The sequence below is a fragment of the Ursus arctos genome, unplaced genomic scaffold, assembly GCF_023065955.2.
Source record: "Ursus arctos isolate Adak ecotype North America unplaced genomic scaffold, UrsArc2.0 scaffold_34, whole genome shotgun sequence".
Classification (NCBI taxonomy): domain Eukaryota; kingdom Metazoa; phylum Chordata; class Mammalia; order Carnivora; family Ursidae; genus Ursus; species Ursus arctos.
In genome coordinates, this window is record NW_026623030.1 from 15,851,713 (window position 1) to 15,863,000 (window position 11,288).

General features: G+C 57.1%; 1 protein-coding gene across 1 annotated transcript in view; it reads left to right on the forward strand.

The window, feature by feature from the left end:
- The window catches only part of PXN (paxillin), a 45,904-nt gene extending 35,719 nt beyond the window's left edge, over positions 1 to 10,185 (forward strand). Inside the window, 11 exon segments of the mRNA XM_044389898.3 lie at positions 216 to 351; positions 2,045 to 2,437; positions 2,439 to 2,936; positions 4,097 to 4,372; positions 4,626 to 4,943; positions 5,559 to 5,657; positions 5,936 to 6,106; positions 6,227 to 6,400; positions 6,963 to 7,044; positions 7,194 to 7,342; positions 8,048 to 10,185. Of these exon segments, the coding sequence (XP_044245833.3) occupies positions 216 to 351; positions 2,045 to 2,437; positions 2,439 to 2,936; positions 4,097 to 4,372; positions 4,626 to 4,943; positions 5,559 to 5,657; positions 5,936 to 6,106; positions 6,227 to 6,400; positions 6,963 to 7,044; positions 7,194 to 7,342; positions 8,048 to 8,314 (2,563 nt within the window). The 3' untranslated portion in view covers positions 8,315 to 10,185.
- Positions 10,186 to 11,288: the final 1,103 nt, after the last annotated feature.

An 11,288-nucleotide genomic window follows, 5' to 3' on the forward strand; every position in this document is an offset into this window, starting at 1 on the left:
CCATGCCAGCTCCCCTCCGCTCTGTCCCGTGGCTGACTGCATACCCCGCCCCCCGCCCCCCGGAGAGATTGGAAGCCGGCAGGCTTCTCTGGAGTCGGGTGGGAGGACCCCAATGTGAGAGTTGAGATGTTGAGACCCTGGAGAGGAGAGGGCCACTCTGGGGGAACACGGAGCTGGCCTCCGGGGTCCCCGCTGATGCCGTGCCTGCCCTGCAGCCCCGCCATCACTGTGAACCAGGGCGAGATGAGCAGCCCTCAGCGAGTCACCTCCAGTCAGCAGCAGACACGCATCTCAGCCTCCTCTGCCACCAGGGAGCTGGACGAGCTGATGGCCTCCCTTTCGGATTTCAAGGTGCCCCGAGACCCCTCCTCTTCCCCGCCCCCTCATTCTCCTCCCCTGTACCTCCGTGTGAGTAGCTGGAACTTGGGCGCTCAGCCTTGTCCTGAGCCAGGGACCCTGCGGTGCTCGGGCCTCACCAGGATGCCCTCTGCCAGGAGGGTCAGACCAGGCTTCACGGGCACTGGGCTGCCTCACAGCCTGGGAAGGCAGAGACGCACTTAGCAGGGACATTCCTTCCTCCCGGTTGCTCCCAGCTCCCAGCCACCCAGGGGATCAGGAGGCTGGGACAAAGGACTCTGTGTTGATGGTTGCTCTTGGTGGGGGAGGGCATTCTCTGCTGGGCCGTGTGGGACTGGGATCCTGTGCCTGAGGTCATTTGCCCTGGAGCCCCATCTCCCACGCTGGCTGTCTGTCCTCAACCCATCCCTTTTCTTTCTGCCTCTGGCTCCTGAATGCATAGGTGTTTTTTACTAGCCACCCTCCATCCTTCCCCCCACCCTCCACAGGCCCGAGTCCCCATAGGTTCTGTCTGTGGGAAACCTAACCCTTCAGGCTCCTGGGCCAGTCCTGCGTGAGGCTTCCCTTCCCCTCCCATCCTGGGCCTCCCAGGCTTGCCAGACCCGAGATGTTTTATTTAGAAGATGCAGTGCCTCCATGGGGATTGATTCGGACTGATCTCTAGCAGTTGCTGACTTCACCCTTCCACGTGGGTCTGCACGAGACCTTTGGGGCATGAAGTAGGGAATCTGAGAAGGGGAGCGAGCTGGCTGAGTGCTCTTGGCCCTGAGGGTACCTCCAAGAGTCCCTCCAGCTGGGGTTTCACAGTGGGGGATGGGAGCTGTATGGGCTTGTGACCCTCACGTGTCGGTGGTTGTGGGTGGTGAGTGGCCACCATCAGAAACAAGTCCCTTGGACTTTGGTGTTGGCCCTGGGGAGCCCTGCACTACCAACCTTTAGGCTGTTTTTTTTTTTTTTTTTTTAAGATTATTTATTTGAGAGAGAGAGTAGGAGCAGGTGGAGGGGCAGGGGAGGAGAGAGAGAGAGAGAGAATCTCAAGTGGACTCTCTGCTGAGCGGGAGCCTGATGTGGGGCTTGATCCCAGGACCCTGAGATCATGACCTGATCTGAAATCAAGAGTCGGACGCTTTACCGACTGAGCCCCCCAGGTGCCCCTGTTTTTATCTTCTGAGACAGCTAGTGTCATAGTGTGCTGGTTCTAGCTGTGCCCCGAGATGAAGGTCTTGGGGGACGTAGGAAGGCTAGGATTGTCTGGGGGAGATGGCCAAGTGGAGAAGTTTGGAGGAAGCAGAGCAGCTGCCTGCGGCTGACTCTCCCTCGATTGGTGCTTGGGCTGACCTTCCTGGTCACCGGTCCCCCATGGTCCTCCCTCTGTAGCCTTTTCTCCCTTGTCTCTACTCTGACTGGGGCGGCCCCACAGGCATGGCTCAGGGGCAGCTTTCTGCTGCCTGGGTTTGACAGGGGCCAGGGTTGTGGAGCCGAGGAAAACCTTTTTGGGGTCTGGGTCTTTTTCGCAGGCCAGTCCCCATGCTTCAGCTTCTCAGCTACCTCGGTCTAGCCTTGGTCAGTGTAGTTGGTGGCTCTCAGAGCCCTCAGGCCAAGCCCACCCCTTGCAGAGAGCATCTCTCCTCACCTCTCCCATCTCTCTCTCCTCTCCTTTCTGCCTCTTGTGTTTCTCCTCTTCCAGACCAGCTCCTCTGCTGTGGCCTTGAGCTCCCCGGGGCTGCTGCCCAAACCAGCTCCATCCCCACACCATATACCTTCTCCTTCTCCTCCTCCTCCTGGGCCCTCTGTATTCTCGCCATCCACTACTAAGCTCTCCTCTGGAGGCCACGCTCCCACCCAGGAGGTCCCCTGTTTGGAGGACCCTGATAATGGGCGGGGCCTTCTACCTCCTGTGGCTCCCAGCTGGCTTGATTTGGCTGGCCTCCAGGCGACACCTGACACTCCCAGCTCAAGGTCTCCCTCTGTGGAGGGTTCTCTGGGGCCGTTTGGTGCAGAGAGTCGGGCTCAGGTTTGGAGATACCTACCAAACCTTACAAATGCGCTTTCCAGGGCGCCCCCCTGCCACATGCCACCCCCGCCAAGCTGGGCACGCAGGTCCCCAGGAGCTTGGAGACCCCCACCGGCTGTTGGCCAACCCTTTGTACCCAGAGGACGCCATGGCTGCTGCTCGGGAGCAGCCATGGGCTTTGGAGGCGCTCAGGCCTGAGATCCCCCACGGAGCCACATCCAGCTTCCAGGAAGCAACTGAGCCAGCTGTCGTGGCCGTGGACCGTCAGGCTATCTTCCCAGATACCTGGAGTCTCACAAAGGAATGTGGACAGCGGAAGCAGAGGGCAAAGCCAGAGCCAGGGGAGCCGGCAAGCAGCCACCCGGCCCCAGTTGACGAGGAGCAGTTAGGCCAGAGACCCATGAGGGGAAGCCTGGTCAGGCCAACCCAGGGACCTGAGACCCCCAGGTGGCCAGAGGGTACCACCGAAGCTGCTGCCGAGGCCAAGAGGGAACAGCCGGAGCTTCCACCTGCCGTGGTCATGGACACGCCCAACACCACTGAGAGGATTTCCACCTCTGGCCAGGCAGGCGCAAGCTCGCACGGCTGCTCGGCATGGCCCTCGGCGGGCCTGAGTGTGGGCCGCTCCTGGCTAACTGCATGTAGCCTCCCACTCTGTGCATGTCTGCTTGGGCAGCAAATCCCGAGATCGCGTGGCCTGTGACCCTGATGACCAGTATTCAGAGTGGGCTCTGTGGGGCCAGGGAGCCTCTGGGCCCTGGAAATTCTCTTAGTGGCAGTCCGCCTCTTGCTTGTTTTAAGGCTCTTTCCTCTAGATGGGCTACCCCAGACCTCCTGATGTGATGTGTGCGAAATGGTTAAAAGCATGGGCTTTGGAACCAGATAGTACTGAATACAAACTGCGCTTCCAGTACTTGCTACCCTGTGTGACCTTGAGCAAACCCCCACCAGCCTCAGCTTTCTTATCTTTAAAATGGGGGTAATAGTAAGGGGGCCTGGCTGGCTCAGTCAGTAGAGCGTGCGACCCTTGGTCTTGGGGCCGTGAGTTCGGGCCCCATGTTGGGTGTGGAGCCTACTTAAAAAATAGAAAATAGGGGTTATCATAGACCATTTCCCCTCATCGCTGTCCAAGGATTAAATGAGGTAATGCCTGTAAAGTGCTGAGAACACAGCACGTGGTCCTCAATAAGCCATGGCTGATGTTACTGTTCTTATTTGCTTCTTGCTTGATTAAAATTTTATGTCCTTTCCAAAAAGAGACTAGAGCAACAACAACAAAAGAAAACCCAAAACCACTACAAATCAGTAGGTTATAATATACACCAGGAAAAAAACTAATTAAAAGATTTACTGGCAGGAAGGATCACATTTTTCTATTACAGATCAAAAAAACAAGCCTTTGCCTTTTTAAGAATGTCCACTTACATCCTTTCAAATAATCTTGGAGTAACCCCGTAAGGCAGCCAAGAAAACACTCTAACCCCATTTCAAGGATAGAGAAGCCGAGGCCCCTGGAAGTGAAGTCTTGCCCAAGGTCATTGCTGACTTGGAGGACAGCGCTGGGTGGAGGGAGTCTGCTCTGCCCCCCGCCTCCACCTCACCTCAGCTTGGCTCTTCTCTGGCAGTTTTGTTTTGCCCTCTCCTGCCCGGGGCACCTGAGTGTGGACTGAGCAGCCTCGGCTGAGCCCTGAGTGGGACTGTGACAGCTTCCCCCTCCCCCCTCAGATCCGCTCTGTGATCAGGAGGAGCCGGGAGACGGGCCACGCACACCCCATGTCCCGGGAGCCCTCCCCTCGCCGCCGGCTGGACCCCGCCACCCTGAGCAGGACCCCATCCCAGGAGCGGCTCATCGCAGAGCTGCAGGGTCGGCTGGGCATCCAGCCGGAGGCAGAGGAGGCAGCGGGGGCAGCAGGGGCCTCTGCCGAGGACTGGCTGACCGAGGGCGTCATCATCACTGTGCAGCCTCGTGGGAGGCGGGCTGGGGGGCAGCTGGTAGAGAAGGTAGTGAGGAGGTGCCCGGGGCTGGGCCAGGGCCAGGGCCAGGCCAGTAGGCATCCTGATTCTTGCCCAGGATGGCTGGAGGGGAGATGTGGTGTGTGAGGGAGGGTGGGGGAAGGGGTCCTGCAGCCTGTGGCCTGGTGAGACTGGCCTCACTCTTGGTGCCAGAGCGGGAAGGCCCAGGGGGAGCCTGGGGATGGCTTGTTCCCCGCTCTTCTGCTCTGCTTCATCTCTCTCCCTTCTTTCTTCTTCCCAGGTCGTCTTCCCTCCTGGCTCCCCTGTTCCCCTAAGAAGAACCTTCTCTGTTCTGGCTTCTCCTCCTCCTCCTCCTGTCCCTTTGCTCCAGCAGCACAAAGACACCTCAGCCAGCAGCCCTTCTCCCTCACCCAGCCTACCCGCCCCCTCCTCCCTGGGGCCCTCCGCTCTTGCCCGAGGTTCCCCTGGGGTCCCGAGTGCTGTGGCAGGGCTTCAGGAGGAGGGTGTGCAGGGCCCCACCCCTCCCCCTCCTGCACCCCACACTTGGAGGTCCGTGGGCTGCCAGACCGACGAGGACCCGCTCTTCCCCCCGATGCAGGCAGGCCTCCCTGTCCCCGTGCTCCCTGGGCTGTGTCCCCACTCTGCATACTTGCGGACACATACACACACACACACGCCCTCTGGCCCTCTGTCCACAAGTCAGGACAGTACCACAGTCCTTCCTTAGACTTTGCCTTGACCCTGGACCCTCTCTTAACCTGCTGTCTACGCTCCCAGCCCCTTGATGTCAGCTGTCCTCTTGCTTCCCAGTGGGGCTTCTCTCTGCCTGCCCCTTCCCCGTGTCCCTTGGTCCTGCCCCAGGCTCCTCTGAGGAAGCCATCCCCAGAAGGGAAACCAAACCTGCCCCTCCCCTCCAGCCCCCAGGCCAGGACCTGGAAGGCTTCTGTGCTCTCAGCCCCAGTTACTTTCTTTCCCTGTGTCCATGCCTTTCGTGGGCTCACCTTCTTCCCCTTCATCTCTCCCTGGGCCTCTGTTGGGTCATTTTTTCTCTAGACTTCTCCTAATTCTGGTACTGCCAGTGGTAGTGGTGGGGTGGGATCCTCTTATCTCATCCTAGATGCCCTTTTGTGAAATGGTCCGATCCAGAGGTCTCTTTTTCTTTCTTCCTTAATTAAAAACAATTTTCTTGTCCTCATTTCCTCCCCTATCCAAGATCCAGGGCCTGGAACAAATGGCGGATGGAGAAGCGTGGGCGGCCGGCTGGCCTCCGAACGACAGGCAGAGCAGTCCCGAAGGGCAGGACGAGGGAGGGGTCAGTGCCGAGGCTGGGGGCTTAGGGTCCTGCTTGCCTGTTTTCTGGGCCTTGGTCAGGCCAGTGGGGTGCCTCAAGCCCCTCTGACTACCAGGATGTCTTGTGGATGCCACTCCCACACTCTGGGCTCTGGGCTCTGGAGGCCCTGGAGGAGGTTGTACTGCCTGCCTCCCTCAGCCCACCTGTCCAGGAGGGAGAAAAGCCCCTGGTGCCGCGGTGTTGTGAGACCTCATCCCCAAGCTGGGAAGTCCTGATCGCCTCTCTCCCTGTCTCCGCAGTTCATGGCCCAGGGGAAGACGGGGAGCAGCTCTCCCCCTGGGGGGCCCCCGAAGCCTGGGAGCCAGCTGGATAGTATGCTGGGGAGCCTGCAGTCTGACCTGAACAAACTGGGGGTCGCCACGGTTGCCAAAGGGGTCTGCGGGGCCTGCAAGAAGCCCATTGCCGGGCAGGTGATGATGGTGGAGGTGGAGCAGGGGAGGGAGCCGCAGGTGGCCGGAGCTTGGCTCATCCCAGGGAGGCTGCTCTGTGGCAGGCCAGGGCCCTGAGCCACGTTCTGCCTCCTTCCCCAGGTCGTGACTGCCATGGGAAAGACGTGGCACCCAGAGCACTTCGTCTGCACCCATTGCCAAGAGGAGATCGGATCCCGGAACTTCTTCGAGCGGGATGGACAGCCCTACTGTGAAAAGGACTATCACAACCTCTTCTCTCCGCGCTGCTACTACTGCAACGGTCCCATCCTGGATGTGAGTCCCTGCAGCATGGCGGGAGGGCAGGTGGACTGCCCAGTTCTTCACTGTTGCTCCTGCCATCTGACGCTCAGAGAGGTCACTCATACGCTCGAGCTCACACAGCTAGGAAATGGTGGGGCTGGGATTCGGACTCAGGCTGGATGCAGGGCCCCTCTACCTCCCTTCCACCTCCCATCCCAAATTACTTGCTGCAGACACTCCAGGGCTTAGGAGCCCTGCCCTGATAAATGGAGTGGCGTGCTGGTTCTCTCCCTCTCCTGCTGTGTGATGTTAAGAGAAACGCTCAGCCTCTTGGAGCCTGTTTTCCACTTACAAGATGGGAGTCGCAGTAGAACCTGTGACCTTAACTACATGGGAAGATTCAGGAGAGAAAGTATGTCTGGCATGTCACATCCTTCCATAAATCGGAATTCCCAGTGGTAATCAGCACAGTGAGCAGAGACCTGATCTCTGGCGGGGTCAGGCGGGGAAGGACAGTCCTGCCTGTGAGTCTCTGCTGCGGGATCTGTCCAGTGGGTCGGCACCTGGGCTCTGACCCCATGCTTCACTCTCACAGAAAGTGGTGACAGCCCTTGACCGGACGTGGCACCCTGAGCACTTCTTCTGCGCCCAGTGTGGAGCCTTCTTTGGTCCCGAAGGTATGACTGGCAGGCAGACCACCTCGCTGTCCCTCCCTGTTCCCCCCAGCGCTTGGGAGGCAGGGGCAGGAGACTTCGCTGTTGTTAGAGTCGGGATGGCTCCATCTCTAGAGGCCTTCACTCGGCCCCCCCAAACCCCTGCTTCTCAGGGTTCCATGAGAAAGATGGCAAGGCCTACTGCCGGAAGGATTACTTTGACATGTTCGCACCCAAGTGTGGCGGCTGTGCCCGGGCCATCCTGGAGAACTACATCTCGGCCCTCAACACTCTCTGGCATCCCGAATGCTTTGTGTGCCGGGTAAGGAGTCCCCTCATCTGGAGAGAGCTGGGAGAGAAGGCCCCCCCGCTTTGTGCTGTCTGGATCTAACTTAGGGTTATTAAAGTGCTGAGCAGATAGGGGGTACAATTCTTCAAGTCCATTGGGTCCTGGGCCAGGGATCAGAATGAGGCTAGGAGAGAAACCAAGAGGAAGGTAGACACATCCCCCAGCCTTGTCTTGTGCAGCGGCCCTGGAACTGGTCGTGTGCAGCAAAAGGGCATGTGAGAATGAAATGAGATAATGCAGTACCAGCTTCATTCTGGTGGTAATGGGAGTCCACAGACGTTAGGGATCCAACAAGAGCTCTCAGACCAGATAAGTTTGGGAAACACTGCTCACTGTAGGACTTCTCAGTGCCTTTAATACCCAAGTATGCAGGTTGGTTTCTGGGCACAGTGTTCCAGCCACCTGCCCAGGAGTCAGACCTCTGTTTGAATCCAGGCTGTGCAACTTAGTAGCTGCGTGACCTCAGGCAAGTTACTGAACTTCTAGGCCTCAGTGGCCTCTTCTGTTGGGAGAATCCAGTAAGTGTTTAGTGCAGCACTTCGCACATAGGGTGCTCAGCAAGTGGGAGGCGTAAGCGTGACTGTCTTCTGCCCCTCCCGGCGGTGGCTGTCTCAGCCCGAGCCCCAGCCTGAGTCCCCCACCCCCGCCCTCCGCCCTGCCCCCTCTTCTGCCTTGCAGGAGTGCTTCACGCCCTTCATCAACGGCAGCTTCTTCGAGCACGACGGGCAGCCCTACTGTGAGGTGCACTACCACGAGCGGCGAGGCTCACTCTGCTCTGGCTGCCAGAAGCCCATTACGGGCCGCTGCATCACCGCCATGGCCAAGAAGTTCCATCCGGAGCACTTCGTCTGTGCCTTCTGCCTCAAGCAGCTCAACAAGGGCACCTTCAAGGAGCAGAACGACAAGCCTTACTGTCAGAACTGCTTCCTCAAGCTCTTCTGCTAGGCGTCCTTCATGGCCCCCCTGCCCTGGCCCAGCCTCCCCAACTGCTACTGTGACCCAGAGGCCTTGCCCAGGGGTGAAGGGGCAAACCCGACTGAAACTGGAACCCGTGTCCTCGGCTGGTGCAGGATGGCCAGAGGGCCTGCTCTCCTCTCCCCTGCCAGAGCCTCTGGGCCTTCCTCCTCCTGTAGCCCTCCCCAGGCTCCCCAGAGGTGGAGGCTGGAGGGCCCCGCCCTACACCATGTGTGTCCCCACGAACCCGCCTGGCCAGGCCAGCACCCCACACTGGAGCCATCTCTTACTCATACTTCGGCAGTGGAGCCAGGGGGAATGGCAGGCAGGGTCAGATAGGGTCTTTTTTTATCCATCTCCCCCCATCCCGACCTAATTATCCTTGTCCTGAGGGTTTTGGGGGATACCGGCTCTCTTCAGACGATGCCAGCATAAGTCCATCTATCCAAGGGTGGAGGTGTTCGAGGGGCCGTGGAAGGTTTCTTGCGCTCCTCCTGCCCTTCCAGTCTCCCCAGGCCTGGGCCACTGCCCCTCGACCCCCCATAACTGCTCTGGTTCTACTGAGAAAGGCCTCTCCAGCAATAATGTTTTATAGTCACTTCTTCCGTCTCTGGGACGGCGTGAGGTGGGGAGTTTCCCCCCATGCCTGGACACTGTACCGACTTTGATAGATTTCTACACTGAGGTTTGAATTCATATCATCTGAGTTGCTTTTACTTCTCTATACAAAATGATTTTGAAGAGATTTTAAAGATGTCCCCTTTTGTACTCCTCTCATCCATGGCCACTGGTCCTGTTGGTGACAATGGCTGTGGCATGGGGTTTGCCTTGTACTGAGGGCTTGGGGTGGGGAAGCAATTTGTATTTTATTTTTTCTTAGCACAAGCAGGTGAACTGGGAGCAGCTCTATGACTCCCCTTCCTTAACTTCACAGCTCAACAGGACTGTTTTATAAACTGCTGTATTTTAGAACCCCTTCCTGGATACTACCTGGGCCAGCAAGCTCTTAACTGAAACTGGCCTCAGGGTGTCTTGCCCTTTGGGGCCTAGAATTCTGAACCTCATCCATCCTGTTCTTGAGGAAGAAGGGGGAAGTGCACTTTGGGGGTGCTGATTCCTGTCTGAGTAAGCCATCAGGAGCATTTGCTCCCCTGTGAACTTCTTGGCAACAAAGAGAACCCACTGAACATTCTCGGCCTCCTCACCCGCTTCTCTGTGGCTCTTCTGCCTTCTCAGGAAAGCTGGTATTTGGTGTTGACCATTGGTCTTGTTGATTCCACAGAGCCCATCATTTCCTCAAACTTCCTGCCCTTCCTGAAGGCTGGAGGTCTGGGGAATAGGGCCCAGGTGGTTGCAAGGGGGCCTGATAGGACTCTGGGCAGAGGGACAGGATCCTGCTAACATAGTGGGAAGCCCCTAGAGCTCTGGCCCCCACGGATGAAGCAGGAGCAGGCAGGCCCTGGGGTTCTGGGTCAGCAGAAAGGGGCCCCTGTGGGGTCTAAAGTGAGGAAGATCCCGACCACTCCACTAGCCTCGTAGCAGAGGCTGAGCATGCAGGGGTCTCCGAAGAGGGTCCCCCTCCTTTGAGGCAGGACTGGGAGCAGCCCCGGTCTGAGGAGGTCATCCAGGCCCCTCCAAAGGTCTGATGTCTCCACTTCCACCCATAGGCCTTATTGCTCTGTTTACAGTGACCTGCCCCAGGCCCCTCCCCTAGGGGGACTGGGGTTTCTGGGGTCCACCCTCTGGGTCAATGGTTATTTGATGATTTTATTTTATTTTTTTTTTCTCTGTAAACTTCTAACCTGGCTTTTCCCATAGTCAATTCCTGTGATTTATGCCAATAAAGTTTGCCATTATTTTCACCCATGCCTAGTTCCTTTTCTTGGCTGTCTGAGGTAACAACTTAGTACCAGAAGAGAGACCAAACCCTCCCCAAACTCGTGGGGACCATATTGAAGGTTACTCAGTGATGTTCCCTTACTTGAGGCAGAAAGCCCCCAGGGACGGGATCCTTGCATGCGCTTTGCTCCTCCCTCAGCAGTTGGTGAGGAAAAGCAGGGGGAGCAGTGTGTTGGGCCCTGCGTGGGTCAGGCCCTGCCCTAGTGCTTGGCTGTAGATTCACTGAGGGCATCCTCATGTGGGCCTGTGGGTGGCCTCACACAGAACCAGAAAAGAGTTCAGAGAAGAGAACTGACATGCACAACACAACCCTCTTAGTGAGCTCAGAGGCAGGATGTGAACCCAGGGCTTGCCCCTGCCTGTGTTCCTGCTTTGACCAGATACCATCAACCCCCCCCCCCCCCCCCCCCCCCCGTGTTGGCACCACACCTTGGGTGTGGAACCTTCCCAGCGGAAGTTGGCGAACTTAGAGCGGAGGATGGGTCTCTACTGCCCCCCAGTGATCGTGTCCATATTTGCATGCTTTCTTATCTGAGCCAGAACCCAGTCCTGGGCCCCAGGAACTTCCAGGATATAGCATTGTTCCCTTTGAGATGCTTCACAATTTCCCTGTTCTCTGGAATAGTTTTCCAAAAGCAACATGTTGAATTCTAGTTGGAATCTTGGCCATTTAACAGTGAGCTCAAGTGGAAATTATCTTCAACCCTCATCCAAAGGTGATGATGGTTTATTTTCCCAGACCATGTTGAATTTATTTCATTTCCAGAAATGGATATGGCGCATTTCACTGTAATTTGCTTTTTCACTCAACTACTTTGTATTTTCCCGTGTCAATAAATATAGATCTGCTTCATTTTTTAATGGCTTCATGATATTCCATTATATTGATGTACTACAATTAGAGACGGTATTTATATCATCAGAGCCAGGATGTCCTTGGAAAGGTACCATGTGAGGGTGTATATACTTGGAAAAGTGCATCTGGAGAGAGACAGCCTCAGGGTTTGGAAGGGACTGTATAGCATCTTGAGGCCCATGGGCTTTGAACTTGCTCCTGGATTTCAGT